Genomic DNA, 16,796 nt, shown 5'->3' on the forward strand with positions numbered 1-16,796 from the left:
AGGGGACCTGATCCAGGTTTTATAAATATCTGAGGTGTGGCGGCCATAGTGGTGAGGCCAGTCTCTTTTCAGTGGTATGTGGAGACAGGACGAGGGGAAACGGACACAAGCTGCAGCATAGGAAGTTTCGCACGAATGTGCGTAAGAACTTCTTCACGGTGAGGGTGACGGAGCACTGGAACAGGCTGCCCAGGGAGGTTGTGGAGTCTCCTCCTCTGGAGATATTCAAGTCTCGCCTGGACGCCTACCTGTGCGACCTGGTGTAGGGAACCTGCTTTGGCAGGGGGGTTGGTCTCGATGATCTCTAGAGGTCCCTTCCAACCCCTATAATTCTGTGATTCTGTGATACTAGCTATGGTATGAATACTGATAGAGGTACTGTGTAAATTATCTGCGGTAATGGTTTATTCTAAAATGACCAAAACAGAAGGTTCTATAACTTGTTATTTTCAGCTTTTCTGTTTTTTTTTTTGTTTTGTTTTGTTTTGTTTTATTAGACCAAATGCACAAACCTAAAAGTGAGTGGGGACATAGCAAGCTAAATATGCCAGAAGGAAATTCACTTAATGCTTTCCTTTTAGGCAGGAATCCAGCAGCCTGCTGAAGCACTTAAATTTGCTGGTTCAGGATCACATGCAATACTCTAAATGCTTGTGGATGCTACACAAGATACATAACGTGTTCTTTCTTCATCAGATTATGTGCACTCTGCCAAATTTCTATAATAGACATTGCAGGAATGAATTCAAAACCTCTGCTCAGTTGAAGTGTAAACTGCACTGCTTCTCAGATAGATCTTACTGCTGCGCAACTTTATTTTTCTACAACCTATAACCATGTATTACATAGGGAACTTTCACTGTCTCAAGTAAGACGTGTGATGAGCAGAAGCTGCTGAAAGAATAAAGATTCTTCTGGAACATCTTTTCATGCAGCATATGAAAATCCGTGTCCGTCCAAAATGGACCAGCATCTCTGCAATTCCATAAGAAATTATACCCAGCCACTTGTGACTTTCAGGCATGCTCTTGTAACTCCAGGCTGGCCTTCAGGAGTAGCCCTAAGTGAAGACACATGAATGCATATGCTCAGCAGATGGAATATTTTAACTGCTCTTTACCAGTAATCTTTTACTATCAGATATGCTTTATTTAAATGCTTTCACAAAGCAGAAACAATACATTTATCATGGTAGCCTCACTTTACTTATTGCTGTTATTCAGTTTACCAGTTCAGCTGCTTTGGCTTATACTATCAGATATAAATTTCCAAGAAAAGGAATGCCAGCCAAGATAGCTAAAAACAGTACTGTCTCCTGGATTCACTCCTTCCTTTTCTGAAATGCTTTCTTTTCTGATAGGAACAGTTGTTTGTTTGTGGAAATTCTCTCAATTATGCGAATTTTACTTTGAAACTATACTGTTGAACTTGGCTATTTGTGCAAGCTGGATCTAGGTTGTGCAAACTGAAATATTCAGTGGGTCAAAGGTCTTGTCATTGGTTGAATGAGAAGTTCCTGGCATGCATTTGGCATTGATAACACAGCCAAGCTACATACAGGGAATATGATATTCTATAAATAACATACAGCATAACAGTGATAAAAAACAGATATAATCTCAGTGGAGCTCTTTACCTTTTTCCCAACCTAAATTTAGTAAAGGCAGGTGAGAATCTAGAAATTGGAAGCTAAATGTCCTAGCATATACATTGTGCTTTCAAATAACATTGACATGTAAAGAGGTGGAGGATTCTGGAGTGGCTGGATACTGTAATTTTTTTTAATAATTACGTGCCGCTTAGCAGATATGGCAGACAGTCTGATTATTCCTGTTAGCAGGCTGCATGTTGTCACATTGTCTAGTCTTGTGCTGCTGGGAAGATGAGAAAGAAGTTTGGTTTAATGCTGTGGATAACGGGCATTCATTAAAAAATACAACGTGGCAGGCCCTAAACCTGATTCTGCTCTAGTACAAGTCAATTCGAGCAGAATAAAAAGCTGTTCCATCTACATGTTCATTACTGCAGGAGCAGATCTGAAGAAAAGAAATCACGAGCCTGTTGGGCCTGTGCGAATATTTCTACTTGTCATTAATCGGTAATTATTTTTAGGCTATTCATGGTACACCTAAGCTTTTCCTGTACCAATGACGCATTTTACTAATGACATTTTAGTTTATTAATGTGATCAGATAAGTCAGCCCATGTCAGGGAATTAATTATTAACTTGCAGACAGTCTCGTTTGGGGCTTCAGAATCCGGTTGTCAAATGAATTAATGAAGAAAATAAATGTGTCAGTCTCTGTCTGGGAAGTTGTTTTTTCCCATTTGTCTGTGTTTTTTTTCAGATCAGGGTGACTGTTTGGACACATCTAGTCCGCAGCACACCTCCATGTGAGAGCTATCTAAATGTTTAAAAATAAGACAACCAATTTTTCTGATTTAATTTCACCTGTCATTGTCCAGTGAATATAACGGAAGATCCCATTGTTTAGAAATTTTAAAATACATGTTGACAAAACCAATGTTGTGTATGACAAAATGGTGTGTCACGTGGTCTTCATTATTGCCCGTGTTGATGATGGAATGGAACACCTCACCTGTGAAAACAGGCTGAGAGAGCTGGAGCTGTTCAGCCTGGGGAAGAGAAGGCTGCTGATCTGATAGCGGCCTTTCAGTATCTAAAGGGAAGCTACTGGAAAGAAGGGGACAGACTCTGTAGCAGGGTCTGTGGCAAGAGAACAAGAGGAAATGGCTTCAAGCTCAAGGAGGGTAGATTTAGGTTAGATATAAGGAAAAAATCTTTTACAGTGAGGTGGTGAGGCACTGGCATAGGCTGCCCAGTGTTGTGGTGGATACCCCATCCCTGGAGACTTTCAAGGCGAGGCTGTATCGTGCATTATGCAGCCTGATCTAGCTGTGATATCCTTTTCACTGCAGGGGAGTTGGACTAGATGGTGCTTAGATGTGCCTTCTGACTCTAGAGATTCTATGATAACATGTAATGAATGATATAAAAGGCCCTCAGGTGAACAAAGCTTAACAGCACTTGAAGCAATTTGTGAGATTGAAATACAGCTGCTTTTGGGAGGAAAAGCTCAATTAGATAAATGAATTTGCTACTTCACTGGGGTACCTCTGTCTAAACTGCAGTAATTTTATGAGTTAAACCAGTGAAGATGTGTTGCTTTGATAGCTGCTCCAACTAACAAATGCTGTGCATTTTGATCAGGTTAGCAATGGTCCGTAGTGGAAAAAATGGTGGACTCCACCTGAAACAGATTGCATACTACAAAAGAACGGGGGAGTACCATCCCACAACGCTATCAAGTGAAAGAAGTGGAATCAGAAGAGCAGCCAAAAAATTTGTTTTCAAAGGTAAACATGTTCTTCCAAACTAGTCTGAAAATTGATTTTTAGGTAAGACTTACTGATAGAAACACTGAGAATGATATCCTGCTGTGCAGCATACTATGATTTTAATATACATTCCTCTGTGAATAAACAGCCTGCCTGTCCCTTGTTAATATATAACAGAATGTTTACAGAAACTCAGTCTTCTCTAGTTTTTGCTCAAAAGTTTTATGTATCTGTTTGAAAGCCAAAACATTAATTTAGATACTGGGGAACTTTCTTTCTTTTGTAACCCCTTGTTCATAGGACAACAGTAGAAGTCCTGCTCTGTGGCTGTTGACAAGGAAGTTTTGGGTTGGTTGGAGCATTCTGTGTGTGACTGGGCAGCAGGACTTTGCTCTGTCATCTTACAGCCTCCTGATCCACCCTAGCTTTGTAGTATCCCTGGGAAGACATAGTGAGCCTTTGCATCTGCTTTGTGCTCTTACTCACATCAAATCCACCCAGCTTTTTTAGAGAGAAGGCAGGAAGGAGTTAAAGCCACAGATCGCAATGTGTGGCTGCTTGGCAAGCACTCAGTACACCTCATGATACTGTCTGCGTCCCTTTCACACCCCCAGCACTATCTTGTGTTAATGTTGAAGATCTGTGGGAACAGTTTGCATTCTGACCTGCCCTTTTAACACTTCATGTCCAGATAGAAAAATGTTGGTGAATAATTGGTTCTTAAGAGAAAATAATGAGAGTCTTTTTAAATCAAATGATTCAGGAAAAAAAAAAAAAAGAAAAAAAAGAAAACACCACCCACAACAAATCTACTTTCACACAAAGGTAAAATGAAGTTGATTTAATAAATCCTGTACTGAATCATTCCCAGTAGTTCAGCAAACTGATCAACTCCAGAAGGCAATATTCTTGCTTGTAACTTGCTGGTATTTTTCTCTTTCCAGAAAGTAAATTGTTCTACGTTGGAAAAGACAGAAAACAAATGCGCCTAGTAATTGTCTCAGATGAAGAAAAGAAAAAGGTGCTTCAGAAATGCCATGAAAATGCTGCAGGCACTCATCATGGCATATCAAGGACGCTGACTTTAGTGGAATCTAATTACTACTGGACCTCTGTTACAAATGATGTCAAACAGTGGGTATGGTCAGATAGCTACAGGATACTTTTTTTTTAAATGTAGTCTTTGTTGCAAACATTTTGTAACTATATGACTTTGATACAGCAGTCATCATTGCTTAATGATGAGGTTACAGAAGCTTACAATCAAACTTTAAGTAGCCTTTATGTCAAAGCACAGTGCTACTTGTTATTTTTCATCTCAACTGTGTAGCTTGCATATAGTCATATGGCTATGTGGTAGGGAGACATAATTTCTTTCAGTATACTGGGAACTTCTCTGGCAAGCCCTCTTACATATCTTTGTTAGGCTGCAGCAGACCATCCCCTGAGTGCAAAGCTGGCCAGAGTGACTCTGGCAGATGAGAATGGGCTTCTGCCTTCCAACTTAATGTGTTGGGGAAGCAGTTAAACAAATCACTACTTTGGTACATTCCTTCTCCTCCTTCACCCAAGGATACATTGACAGAATCCCTAGGTAGAAGCTGATCCTTGAGCAAACTGTATGTAAATGTTGTTCCTTGTGGCCAAATTATTGCTGCTATCAGCTTGCTGCATCACCTAAGTACTTAGTGCAACTATAACATGAACCAAAAATGAGTCTTGCTTTCACTCAAACCTGGAAAATGAGTTCTGTCCTGTAGATAAAGCTGATCTGTGTTGTATGTGGCAGATTTTGTCACTGCCATTGTTTACTGGCTGCAGCATTTGCACCAGAAGCAAAAGGGAAATGATTGAAATTGTTTTATTTCAAGCTTGGGTGCTTCATGCTTCCTTTAGTATTTACTGATGGTGATGAAATGTGAATTTAATATTATGCACCTGAACTAGCACAGTGCTTTTGGGATGAGGGGAGTTCAGCCCTGAACTACTGCACATACCCTTCCCCTGGTCTTCACTATGGTGTTTTTTTGTTTGTTTGGTTTGTTTTTTTTTATTCCTAGGGCTGGAAAATCTAAGGATAACAAACCATAAGAAAGATGATAAAATGAATTTGATGTGATCTGATCTGACCTGACTTACAGAGGAATAGTAGAGATTTATGATATTTCATTGTTGTAAACCTTCACCATCGCTTTTTATTGACAGGATTTTCCCTTTCTTCTTCACTAGGTGTATGCATGTCAGCATTGCCAAGTGGCAAAGAGTACAACCACCACCTCACTCAAACCATACCCTATCAAAGCAGAAGACCCCTGGACAGCAGTCACTGTAGCCTTAATGGGTCCATTTAGAGCTACCAAAAGAAGCCACAAGTATATCATAATCATGATAGATTTGTTCACAAAATGGACTGTTATCTTGCCTCTGCATGATACTTCAGCAGCTGAAATTGCTAAGGCAATCATCAGTGTGTTTTTCTTATATGGACCACCTCAAAAAATGCCTATTGACCAAGGGAAGGAGCTTGTTCATCAGGTAAGTCTTTACATAGATGATTTGTTTCTTCAAGAAAAATACATTTTTCTCCTCAGTAAATTTGCATTTTAGGCCATTAGTGAGGAGGAAAAAAAGGTAAATCTTGAATGCTTATTTTCTTTATTCTGTTTTCCCAGAGCTGTTTTCTTTGGGTAAAGAACAAAGCAAAATGACTTCTTAATAGTCATACTGCATATTTTGTCATTTACTTGGACTGGCACAATATTTTACATGCCAACATTCCACTGTACTTCATCTATCCAGTATTTCATGTTGCCCAGTATAGCAGATAGACAAGTGTCAAAATACCTTAGATCTAGTGATCTTGAAGAACTTTGTCTGACCCTCACAGAAATTATGAAATCATGAGGCTTTGATATGAAGAAAATAATAAACTGAATTAGTGGCGGACATACATTTAGAAACTGTTGATTACTTTATGCTAAACCATACTGATTCCTTTAGCACTCACTCCTAGATGTGGACTGTTACATAAGAGTAGGTTGCTCCAAAAGTAGTGCCTCATATTTATTTCCGTGGAAATGACAACAGTACAGTGAGCAGTCTCTTTGATAGAGCTCTTATTTCGCAGAACAACTTCTCAACTACAAAACTCTCCTTTTCAACATAGCACCATTAACTACACTATGAACGTGAACCTGCATACTGTGCTCATCAAAATCTGCGCCAGTGGAAGTGACCCACTGTCACCGCTGCTGAAACACATCACTTCTCTGTGCTCACATCTACGGTTGGGTCACAGTAAACATTCAACAAGTGTTGATGAATGTCAGTGGGTGCCATTTTTTTTTTTTTCCTACATGTTGGAATTCAATGACACATCTTTGCTTTATATGCACGCACTTCCATGTCAGACACCATTTTATCAGACTGCCCCTCTACTGCAGTCTGTCACATGTCAACAAAATGTAGTGGAATATTGGTAGAAAGGTCCAACATCTTCTGCCATACCACCAACAGCCACTGTGGGCCAGTGTAATAAAGTAGGAGGCATTACTTTCAGAACAATCTTTATATAGAAGACTTTTGCTCAGTTGCCATCTCACCAACAAAATACTCAGAAAACCACTGAGTGTGTCTATGTTAGCTGCATGGTACAAAAAATGGAGAATTTCAGTAATTGTCTTATTTTTCTTTCTAAGATAAACAAGGAACTATTTGCACTGTTTGGAATGAAACAAATAGTATTGTCTTATCCTCAAATCGATGAAGTAAGTGAAAGAACATGCAAGACAGTCAAAGCTTTCCTTAACAAATACTGCATAGATCATCCAAACGATTGGGATGAACATTTGTCTGCTATTGCCTATGCTTTCAATTTGACTAATTTGGTAAGTAAGCGTTCCTCTTTTGACTGAAGTCCCACAAAATATGTGCAAAAACTGCATACCAAATAGCTTTGTGCTTCCCAAATAAATAGGAGCCAGATCAAAACACCCCATATTTCCAAATGTTTAGTCGTAACCCATATGTTGTTGAACCAACGAACATATGTGTGGAAGGAGAAGACAGCATGTTTGCGAAAATATTTGAAGCAACTAGAGGAGCCAGTCAAGCACTTGAAGAAGAGAAAACCTCAGATGGCCAGGTACATGTTTTAATTTCAAACTTTACTAGGAAGGAGACTGATGAGACAAGAAACATAAGGTGGAGAGATTTAAGTTTGAAGTATAACTGACCTTTAGAGCAATTGTCATTTTTTTTTTTTTTCCTTTTTTTCCAGCTTGCAATCCCTGGAGTCCAGTGTATGTATGCTTATGTGTAAGAAAAGAAATATGTTTCCAGAAGATTTGTGCTTGATTTACAGGGCTGCATACTCGTGGAAACTGGAAAACATTTCCTATGGACTATTGATTTAGGACATGAAGATAAAATACATTTCTTCAGAACACTCCAGTTCTACACATTATGACATCCAAAGACATTTAATGTTGAACTTCTGCATTATTAACCAGTGTTATGAAAATACATAACCAGTGTTATGTAAATGTCTATTGCAGGTGGAGAAAACCACTTCAGGGGAACAGAAACCTAGAAATAAAATCAATGTCAAAAGAAAGCCAAAGCAATTAAGTACCCTTCAACTTAAAGTTGGTCATGAAGTCCTCAGACAAAGAAAAAATTGGTGGAAAGATGGTCGTTTCCAGTCAGAATGGGTTGGTCCTTGTATTATAGATTATATCACAGAAAATGGCTGTGCAATATTAAGAGATGCCACAGGATCCAGGTTGAAAAGGCCCATCAAGATGTCTCACCTCAAGCCATACATAAGAGGGTCCAATGAAAAAGGTGTGTGTGTGTGTATTTTATATATGTATATTTATATATTGTTAACTTTTCCTGCCATGTGTGAGTGTTAGGTGAGGTTATCACAATGAAAAAGTATCATTCAGATATCAGAGTGAGTGGAACCAATACTAGCTAGTGGAGAAATCATTGCAGTTGTTATTAATGAGAACAGCATGTGTTAATGGCTTCAAACCTATGTGGAGTATGGAGCAAAGTTAATGAATCATGTTTGAAGTCTTTAAAAAAAAAAGAATTCCATTGTAATTGCTTCTAATATGTGGTTTGGCCCTGTTCATGCTGGCTGACAGAAATATTCTAGAAGTATAATTAGGCTGAGCTATATTCATAGAGCATCTTTCGACTGTGTTCTTGTTTCGATACAGACAGGATCCACATTAATTTTCTTTGTGCAGTGGAAACGTTTGTTTGTTTGTTTGTGCTTACTCTGACTGGTGCAGATGGTACATGTTTAGATGAAAAAGCCTGTCCTCTAAAACCTTGAACTACAAAAACTACATCAAAAACTTGACTTGTGGAGAGTTTGTTTTAAACTGCAGTCATGAAAAGGTATATTCCTAAACACTTAGGTAACCGGCTGCCACTGTTTCTCTTGCACGTTCTCTGCAATATTGATGAAAAATACCTTTTTACAATGGCTGCTGTTGTTTGATTAATACAGAACCATTTATGTTCTGCTGATGCTGTCTAAGGGTCATTTTGGGCATCTGTGGAAAAGGAATTCCCAGCATTTGGAAGACTTCGGTCACAGAACTGTTGTTCAGGATTCTTGAAAAGTGGAGGGATTTCCACCTCTTCAGCACGTGCGCTAGTTCTTTAAAGTGCATCAGTGATGTTGAGACAGCCATAGCTTCCATCACATAAAACTGAGGGTTTACAAAGCTGAAACTTATTCTGGATTTTCACAGGAGGAGCTGGTATCAAGGCCATTTGTCAGCCTCTGCTGCAGCTTGTGTCACCAGGACATGTGTAGTGTCACATAGGTTCTCTTGGATGCTGCTGTTGCTGTAGGACCATGACTCTGTGGCTTCCAGCTCTTGGCTGAACTGCTGAGCTGAGATGCAAAGTCACATGCCTGGCCTGCAAGCAGTTCCTCTGCAGCTGCTGCAGCAGCTTGGGTAAATTTTGTCTCAGTCTGGAAAGTGAAGTGCAGTCATCTTTGTAGGATTAGTCTGACAGGTTCAACAACAAACGTTGCAGAAGCGGAAAGTAAAGGGAGAGTTTCTTCCCTTTCCCAGGGTGTAACTGAAGATTTGTTGTCTGACATAGGATGGGAGGGGGGGAATTAATGGGTTATGAATATGTATGAATTCTAAAATTATATTTTTATATTCATACATATTTACACTGCGGAGAGAGAGTAAACTAGGTTGGTCCAAAGTAATAGACAGCCTTTGCTAAATGGCCTAAAAGAAGTCAGGAAAGGAAGCTTTGCTTCATTAGAATAATGGTAGTGAAACCTGGCAGTGAATTACAGCTTTTTCATCCTTAAAGACACAAGTATCTTTATTTTAACAAAGGACTGTTCTTTGTTAGCAATTAACTTATTATTCCTCCGGCTCTGGTGTGACAGACTGATAGTTGTCCCTTTGCATAACCTTGAATGGGGACAAAGTATTTGCAGCTGTCTCTCTGAAATGAATGTGGGAAAGTGCTTCTTAGGTGAGGTGTCTGTGACCTGTTAGTACTGCTAAAGATTTTGCTTACACTTCAGATTTTTAGAGCAGGTTTTCTTCGGTGTATTGCATTTAGAAGTATGGGTTTGAGCTTTTTTAGCAAGAAAGACAAGGGCTGAAAATTGAGTGCTTATTTTTTACATGATTTTAAACTTGTATGTAGTTAAGAAAGGGCAAGTACAAGCAAGGCATTTTTCTAACCTTTTGTAACACTCTTGGTCTAAAGATAAATCCTGAGTCAGTGCACTGGTATATACTCTTGGCAGAAGCATTATAAATTAGAAGTCTATGTAAACCTGGGTTGCTTGCTACCAGGTATTTGAATGGCCTGGCAGAGGTAGCAGAGCACCCTGTGTACACATGCATTCATGTGTCTGAAGCAATATTTTTTTTCATGCATTAATGTGGTTTAGTTTAAATACTAAACTCAGGAGAATTCATGTAGTTCCAATGCTCAAGTGATTCAAGAATGTACATAGACAGATTGAGGACACATCTGTTGAGAATTGTAACTCGTGAATGAATTCATAGCCCCTAGAAAACTTATTTTCCCAATAGGATCCTCATCTGAACAAGCAGATAGGCCCTAATGCCATATTCCAGGAGAAAGGTATAAATCTCATGCTGACGTGCATTTAATTTGGCATTTAATTTTATTTTATCTCCCTTGGGAAAATCAAACACAGTAATATATAGAAAAGTTCAGTAGAGCTATATAGTATTAATCAATGCTGTTAACATAAAATTCTATAAAACTGTTTTAATTTTTGATTCTATTTTATTTCTCCCCCTCTCCCCTCTCCCAAAAAAAAGAAGCTATTGAGCTGCACTGCAATTTCCCCAGCAAGAGTTTGGAGATGCCACATTTCTGTGAATGTTGGTGCACAAAGCAGAAGAATGTGCATGTCTATTCGTTTACGTTACTAGCTCAGTAGGTGACTGTGACAGTCTTTAAGCTAGTCTATAACACAGCAAAAAAAACCAACAACTCTTCTAAACATGAGCATCACAAACATCATTTCATGGATATATGAGATGCAACCAGACATTTATTGTTTAGTAAAATTAGGAAAGCCACATAATCAGGCTGCTGTCGCTCCAGTAATCTGGATGGCACCTCATTGTCATCTTCAGTTTGGCTTTCAGTGAACTAGAAGGATCTACATTAATGGGTGCTTTCTGTTTTGCAGACGACCGCTACTTCTTACAAGGTGCAGTAGTTGTTGACCATGACTACATTGGCTTATCTGAGAGATCATGTAATGCAGGCCAGCAGGACCCTGCTGCTGAAGAGGAAATTAATGCCTATGTGAAAGGTGTTACGTCTGCTGTGCAAACATCACCTTCAGCCTGCAAAGACCGAGAATCAGTAGATGGTGGACATCAGTCTGAGCTGACAGAAGATCATTGCGTTGAACCAAACAATGCAAAGCCAGAACAATGGCCTTCACCTTGCTGGACACTTCAGACCAAGATAGAAGATACTTGAGCAGTCTCATGCCTTTTCATTGACAAACAGTTTTTAGCACACGTGGCAAACAGATGAAGTTTGAATAGCTCCAAGTTCCTCAGCCAAATCCACTTTGCTGTATGAATTTAAGAATACTGAAGTGGGCAATAAAAGCAATCACTCTGTTAACAAAATGTAGGCACACCTGGTAAAAGCACTTGTTCTACTGTATATAATTAAAAACAAGTAAATGGCCAGTGTTAATTTAAGTGGACATTGAGAAGTAAGCATTCAATTACCAGTACTGTCTCAACATGGTAAAAGCACGTATTCTCATCACGCCTTTGTAGCTCAGTTTCTATTAGTAAAATGATTATAAGGCCCAGCTTTACTGTTAACCTCTCAGGACACAACACATTTCACCGTAATGACCTTTTCATTAGTCCTCATATGACTCATTCCCAACAGGTAGAAGTGTTGTGGGATGGATATAACTAAAAACAGAAATTCTGTCTGCCCTGTAGAAGGGCGAGGAAACTGATATAACAGGAACAGGAAGTTCCTTTTCTTGTTATAAAACTGTTTTTTATTTTTCATGAGAAGCTGCAAGCTCTGATTTTTACATCTTTGAATTTATACTCTAGCTCACAGCTCTAAGGTGTCACAAAACTGTAAGGCTGCCAAAAGTACAGGTAATGTTTTGCATAGGGAACAGCAAGGCCTTCTGCTGCTCCCTGCTCATCAAAACTCTGCTGGGAGAGCAGTTTTAGTTCCTCACGCATGCCAAAATCATAAGAGCAGTCAGCATTCATTTGTTCTTTCTTCACAAGCATCTGGTTTCCCTGAGTGATACATCTTCCCAGAGCTAGCATAGATTGGAAGATTTCTGCTGACGGTGCCCAGGGAAAGGTGAGGAATGGTGTTGTTCATTCTCTGAATTCATTGAATAAGTTGTTACAGGCCTGGACTTCCTGCCAAGAAGACTGTATTTCATGGTAAGATTAAAATGTGGCAGTTCCTAAAGTCAGCTGAGCAAAAACTCTCATGTGGAAAACTGATGAGTGCAAGCTGCTCCTTTTATAGGGGAGTGACAGGAAGAGGAAGAATGCTAGCAAGGGGCTGAATTTAGAAATGGAGCAGCATCCATTTGGTACTGCAGAAGATTTGCTTTTCCTGCTCTCTGAACGCTTACATTCCTTACCGTCTCTGCTGCTGGATATCATATGGCATTTAATGCAGGTGTCTTTTAGATTAAAAGACTAGTTATAATGGTAGTCTTTAGACAAAACCTGGAAGGGGAAAATATTATTTATTAAAGGCTTTCACTAAACTTAGGCTAAAAGACTTTATCCACAAGTCTGATTAGATATCTACCTCATGTAGGAACTCATACCTTTTGCATGGCATGCCTGTGTATAATGGTTCAAAGCTAGGTGAAAGAACAGTATTCCAGGGTCTGATCTTAAAATCCATCTAAAAATGCTTTATTTCCCTGCATATGTTTTCCGCATCGATACTGTTTCAGAAGGCAAGAGCTGGGCTCGCAGACTGTGTCAGCAAAGCTCTATTTGTTATTTGTGCACAGTTCCATGGAGCTCATTTCTGGAGTGGGTGCATGGGGGAGCTCTGGCATAACACATGCTGTGTGCTTGTTGTAGCTACAGTGGAGAGAAATAAAATGCTAAGCTGACAGTGGAATAGGAAAAATAGTAACCATTTAACAGTCTGTGTAATGCTGATCATTCAAGTTTCCTAGTAATGATGGTCTACTGCATTAACAGGCAAGCATTTGTGCCCCTTGGGTGCACCAAAATGAGGCCTTCTTTGCACATAGTAGGTTTATTGAAAAAAAGGAGAGGGTTTTCAAGGTAATGATTCGAAAAACAATCACTGGAAACTGTAGAAAAGATACCACCAGGAAACCTGAGACATGGCAAATAGCACACGGTGCTCTAGGAAATTGGAGGAAGCTTCCACCCTCACCTGGGTAAGTGCTGTACAGTGCACACTTGCCATCATGGCGAACACAAACCTTCTCAGTAAATGCACAAGTGCCCATCTGCAACCAGGCATGAGGGCTTGTTTTATGGTGGGACAGTAGCAGAAGACTCTCATTCCCTGACAGAATTCTTAGAAATTCTATTCTTTAATAGAGTTTGTGCCCCCTCGTGGCGAGTTGTTCAGGAAGAAGGAATGGATAGGGGAACACAGCATGAAATAACAGCTAATTTGTTCAAACCTCCCAGCATGTTTTTGCTTTGGGTTTGATTCTGGCACCAATTACTAGCTAGCAATTATTTAGATGAAAAACGTGTCAAGTAAAAAAGAAGAAACAATTTCCTGGTGAAAAGCCCCTATATGAACACTCAAAGTGTTTCAGTATTGAATGATGAACCATATCTCATATTTGAATGCTTTCTTAACTCTTGTGTAGCATTTGCTCATCCTGTGCTAATGTGTTCCAGATCTAGGCAATATTTGATATTTTAAAGTTTTTTCCTCCTTCTCCCAAGAATTGAATGTTCCCTGATGAAGGACAGCAATGACTTATGAGCCGCTTTTCACAGCAAGCCGTTGACAAATCTTCTGGAAACACTGCTTTTGAGAAATAGTTGAATTTCCCCTCTTTACTCATAGCTGTGCAATGTCCGTATCAGTGACCTTTTGTGGCAGACATCATTACTCCAACGACATCAAAATCTGTTTGCACAGTTGCCTCTTTGATATTTTCAAAATAGGAAATAAGAAGAAATATTATTATTTACAGCAGTTAATTAGATGTTTTCAGCTAACTCATTGGACTAACTAGAACTAAAACACACAAGCACTGCACTCTCACCAGGCAATAGAAAATCAGCACAGAGGATACTGCTTGCATTTGAATCCCACAGAAGTCAATAACACCAGACAGACAATTAGAAGGCTGAATAAATAAATGGGAATTAGCAGCGTCTTCAGGAGATGACTGATATTACTCCCTTTTACACACAGTAGATGACCTGTGGGCCTTCTATGGAAATCCTGGTGTGTGGACATTTATGATCACAGAATCACAGAATGATTTGGGTTGGAAGGTACCTTTAGGATCACCTAGTTCCAGCCCCCCTGCTATAGGATGGGAGACCTCCCTCTAGATCAGGTTGCTCAAAGCCCCATCCAGCCTGGCCTTGAAAGCCCCCATGGAGAGGGCATTCGCAACCTAACTGGACAACCTGTTCCACTGTCTCACCATCCTCACAGTGAAGAATTTCTTCCTAATATCTAGTTTAAATCTACCCTCTTCCAGTTTAAAACCATCTCCCCTCATTCTGTCTCTACCTGCCCTTATAAAAAGTCCCTCCCAGCTTTTTTGTAGGCCTCCTTCAGGAACTGGAAGGTCACTATAAGGTCTCCCTTGCGCCTTCTTTTCCCCAGGTTGAAGAGCTCCAGCTCTCAGCCTGTCATGATGAAGAACAGTGCACAGCTGTGCAGAACATAAGCTCTAATTTGGTACGGAGCCTCTTCAGAAAGAAGTAACAGCAAACCAGGCAGTAACTTTATTTTAAAATTTTTGATTCAGGAACTGCCTGAGAGCTGTGTCCCCTAACAAGTTCCCCTTTTCTCTCCTCTGCTTTTACACAGCCCAACACCACACTTGCAAGTGTTAGTATACAGAAGCCATACTCCAGTTATGGGCATTGCCTGTTTGTTTGTCCTGTTGGAGCGGGACTTATTGCAGCCTCCAAGAGTGGGTGTCCTTCTGCATGCAGGGCTCCTGGATACAGTCCTGATAGTGGGGAAGGGGCCTGCAGGAGCCGTGCTGCCTTGATAGCAGAAATAGGTGGGCTGTGAGCAGGCTGTAGGAAGGACAGCATCCCCAGCTGCAGACTGTGCTGCCTCACTGCAAGTTGCCAATGTGATGGCCCTGAAATCATGTGGATAAAGCTTTCCATAATTTACCAGCTGTTAACTCAGGTGGGCCTTTTCTGGGTGCTCAGTAGGAATCACCAAGCTTTGATCTGCAGAAGGGGAGTATTCAGAGCTTCAGCTGATGGCAAGAAGCAGAGCCTTGCATGTGTAAAATGATATCCAAGTGGGTTGAAAGGGAATAAATCAGATTACATAGACTCTATGCTTCAAAGTAGTCGAATTTTTTTGTCAGTTTATGCCTTAAATCTCTCTACGCCTCAGTGCTGCCTCCTGTACAAAGTGCATATCACCGTGTCAGTCCCCAGGCACAAATGAAAGAAGTACTCATTACTCTTCACAAAGTTGGCAGGCACAGCAATGGGAGACTCACAGGAAAAGGACCACAGGAAAATAAGGTCTGTATTCTGTGCAGAATTTCAGTTATATGTGCTAAATAATACATGGTGTTCCCCATCAGAGGGATAAACTCGGCACTGAATGTTCTGCAGATTAAACACCCAGAAAAAGGAGAGCAGGAACTTATCCTGTAGAAATAGGAGAGGCTGCAGCAAAATTAGCTTTTCGAGCTTGATTACTTCTGTTGTCTGGCGGAAGCTGTCTGTCTGTCAGTGTGTAGGGTACTCAGTCAGATGCCAGACCCAGCTCTTGCGATTGTCATGGCTGTAGGCTCCATCTGGCTCTGCTCCCAGCACCAACTGCCACCAGGGCATTAGCAAGGTATGACAGCTTGTGAAGCTGCTATACAGTGGTTTGTTTTTCCCCGAAGGCCTTTCCTCCTCAAACTACATTCTCAGCAAAGGCTGCACTTGAACAGCACTTTGGTACTCACTTCATAGATGCATGCCATTTTTAACATGCTTACTGAATTCTGCTTTAACACTCTTATTCCAAATATGCCCACAGCCATAACATTAGTTTTGCATTTGGTAGAGTCAATACATTCCTGGCCTTGCCATCAGGCTGGATCGGTGCAAGCAGACAGGGGAAATCCAACAGAACTGACGGTGGGAGGTGGACCCGGAGTGGGCAGCAGGCAGCATGCAGTATGGAGCATTCCTCGCTGCGGGCATATGGATGTGGAAAACATCAGAACAATGACTGGAACCAGATGGTAATTGTGAAAGTATAGATGTATTTCTGAAGCAGCACAACCCATAGTCTGCTTGTGCATTAGGTTGCTTCACCTTGGCTGCCACGGTGCCAAACGTTCCGTACAGCTTTGTGGTTTACACCAAAATAGGCACCCACCAAACCGTGGTGGCTGGGGGCAAGGTCTCACAGAGCAATGCTGTGGCCTGAGACACATCTCGAGAAAAAAAAAATGGCAATGTTGAGAGATTCTCTCCTTTTTAATGCAATTCTCTCTTCAGCTGTATCCTAAGAACATTCTAATAACACAGTGAGAAGAAAGGAACTGGGGCGGGGTTCTGCCGTTAACACTTGTGTAAACAGAAACCACTTTCAGCCTTCTATGGCTTGTGACAACAGGGAACTTGGGTTGCTTTACCCCACCCTGCTACATTTTTACACTCTAATTA

At 40.4% G+C, this 16,796-nt stretch overlaps 2 protein-coding genes across 7 annotated transcripts in view; one reads left to right on the forward strand and one right to left on the reverse strand.

The window, feature by feature from the left end:
- The window catches only part of PPIP5K2 (diphosphoinositol pentakisphosphate kinase 2), a 90,280-nt gene that overhangs the window by 54,576 nt on the left and 18,908 nt on the right, over positions 1-16,796 (reverse strand). The gene's annotated exons all lie outside the window — the stretch shown is intronic.
- GIN1 (gypsy retrotransposon integrase 1) lies at positions 1,350-11,618 on the forward strand. Of its 2 annotated transcripts, none has more exons than XM_010725915.3 (8): positions 1,350-2,098; positions 3,233-3,378; positions 4,305-4,498; positions 5,590-5,895; positions 7,059-7,247; positions 7,337-7,504; positions 7,917-8,205; positions 11,090-11,618. In XM_010725915.3, exons 1-8 carry the CDS (start codon positions 2,013-2,015, stop codon positions 11,386-11,388), a joined length of 1,677 nt encoding a protein of 558 aa, XP_010724217.2. In that variant the 5' UTR covers positions 1,350-2,012; the 3' UTR covers positions 11,389-11,618. The 2 variants fall into 2 exon arrangements, with proteins under 2 accessions (XP_010724217.2, XP_019466122.1); XM_019610577.2 differs by lacking the exon at positions 1,350-2,098 and adding an exon at positions 2,753-2,782.

Source organism: Meleagris gallopavo, chromosome Z, assembly GCF_000146605.3.
Source record: "Meleagris gallopavo isolate NT-WF06-2002-E0010 breed Aviagen turkey brand Nicholas breeding stock chromosome Z, Turkey_5.1, whole genome shotgun sequence".
NCBI lineage: Eukaryota > Metazoa > Chordata > Aves > Galliformes > Phasianidae > Meleagris > Meleagris gallopavo.

Excerpts from the sequence above, each read along its gene's own strand:
- GIN1 (XM_010725915.3), top strand. The coding sequence starts at position 2,013 with ATGTTCATTACTGCAGGAGCAGATCTGAAGAAAAGAAATCACGAGCCT. Across the intron at positions 3,379-4,304 it reads CAAAAAATTTGTTTTCAAAG|AAAGTAAATTGTTCTACGTT; the intron begins GTAAACATGTTC and ends TTCTCTTTCCAG. Across the intron at positions 4,499-5,589 it reads CAAATGATGTCAAACAGTGG|GTGTATGCATGTCAGCATTG; the intron begins GTATGGTCAGAT and ends CTTCTTCACTAG.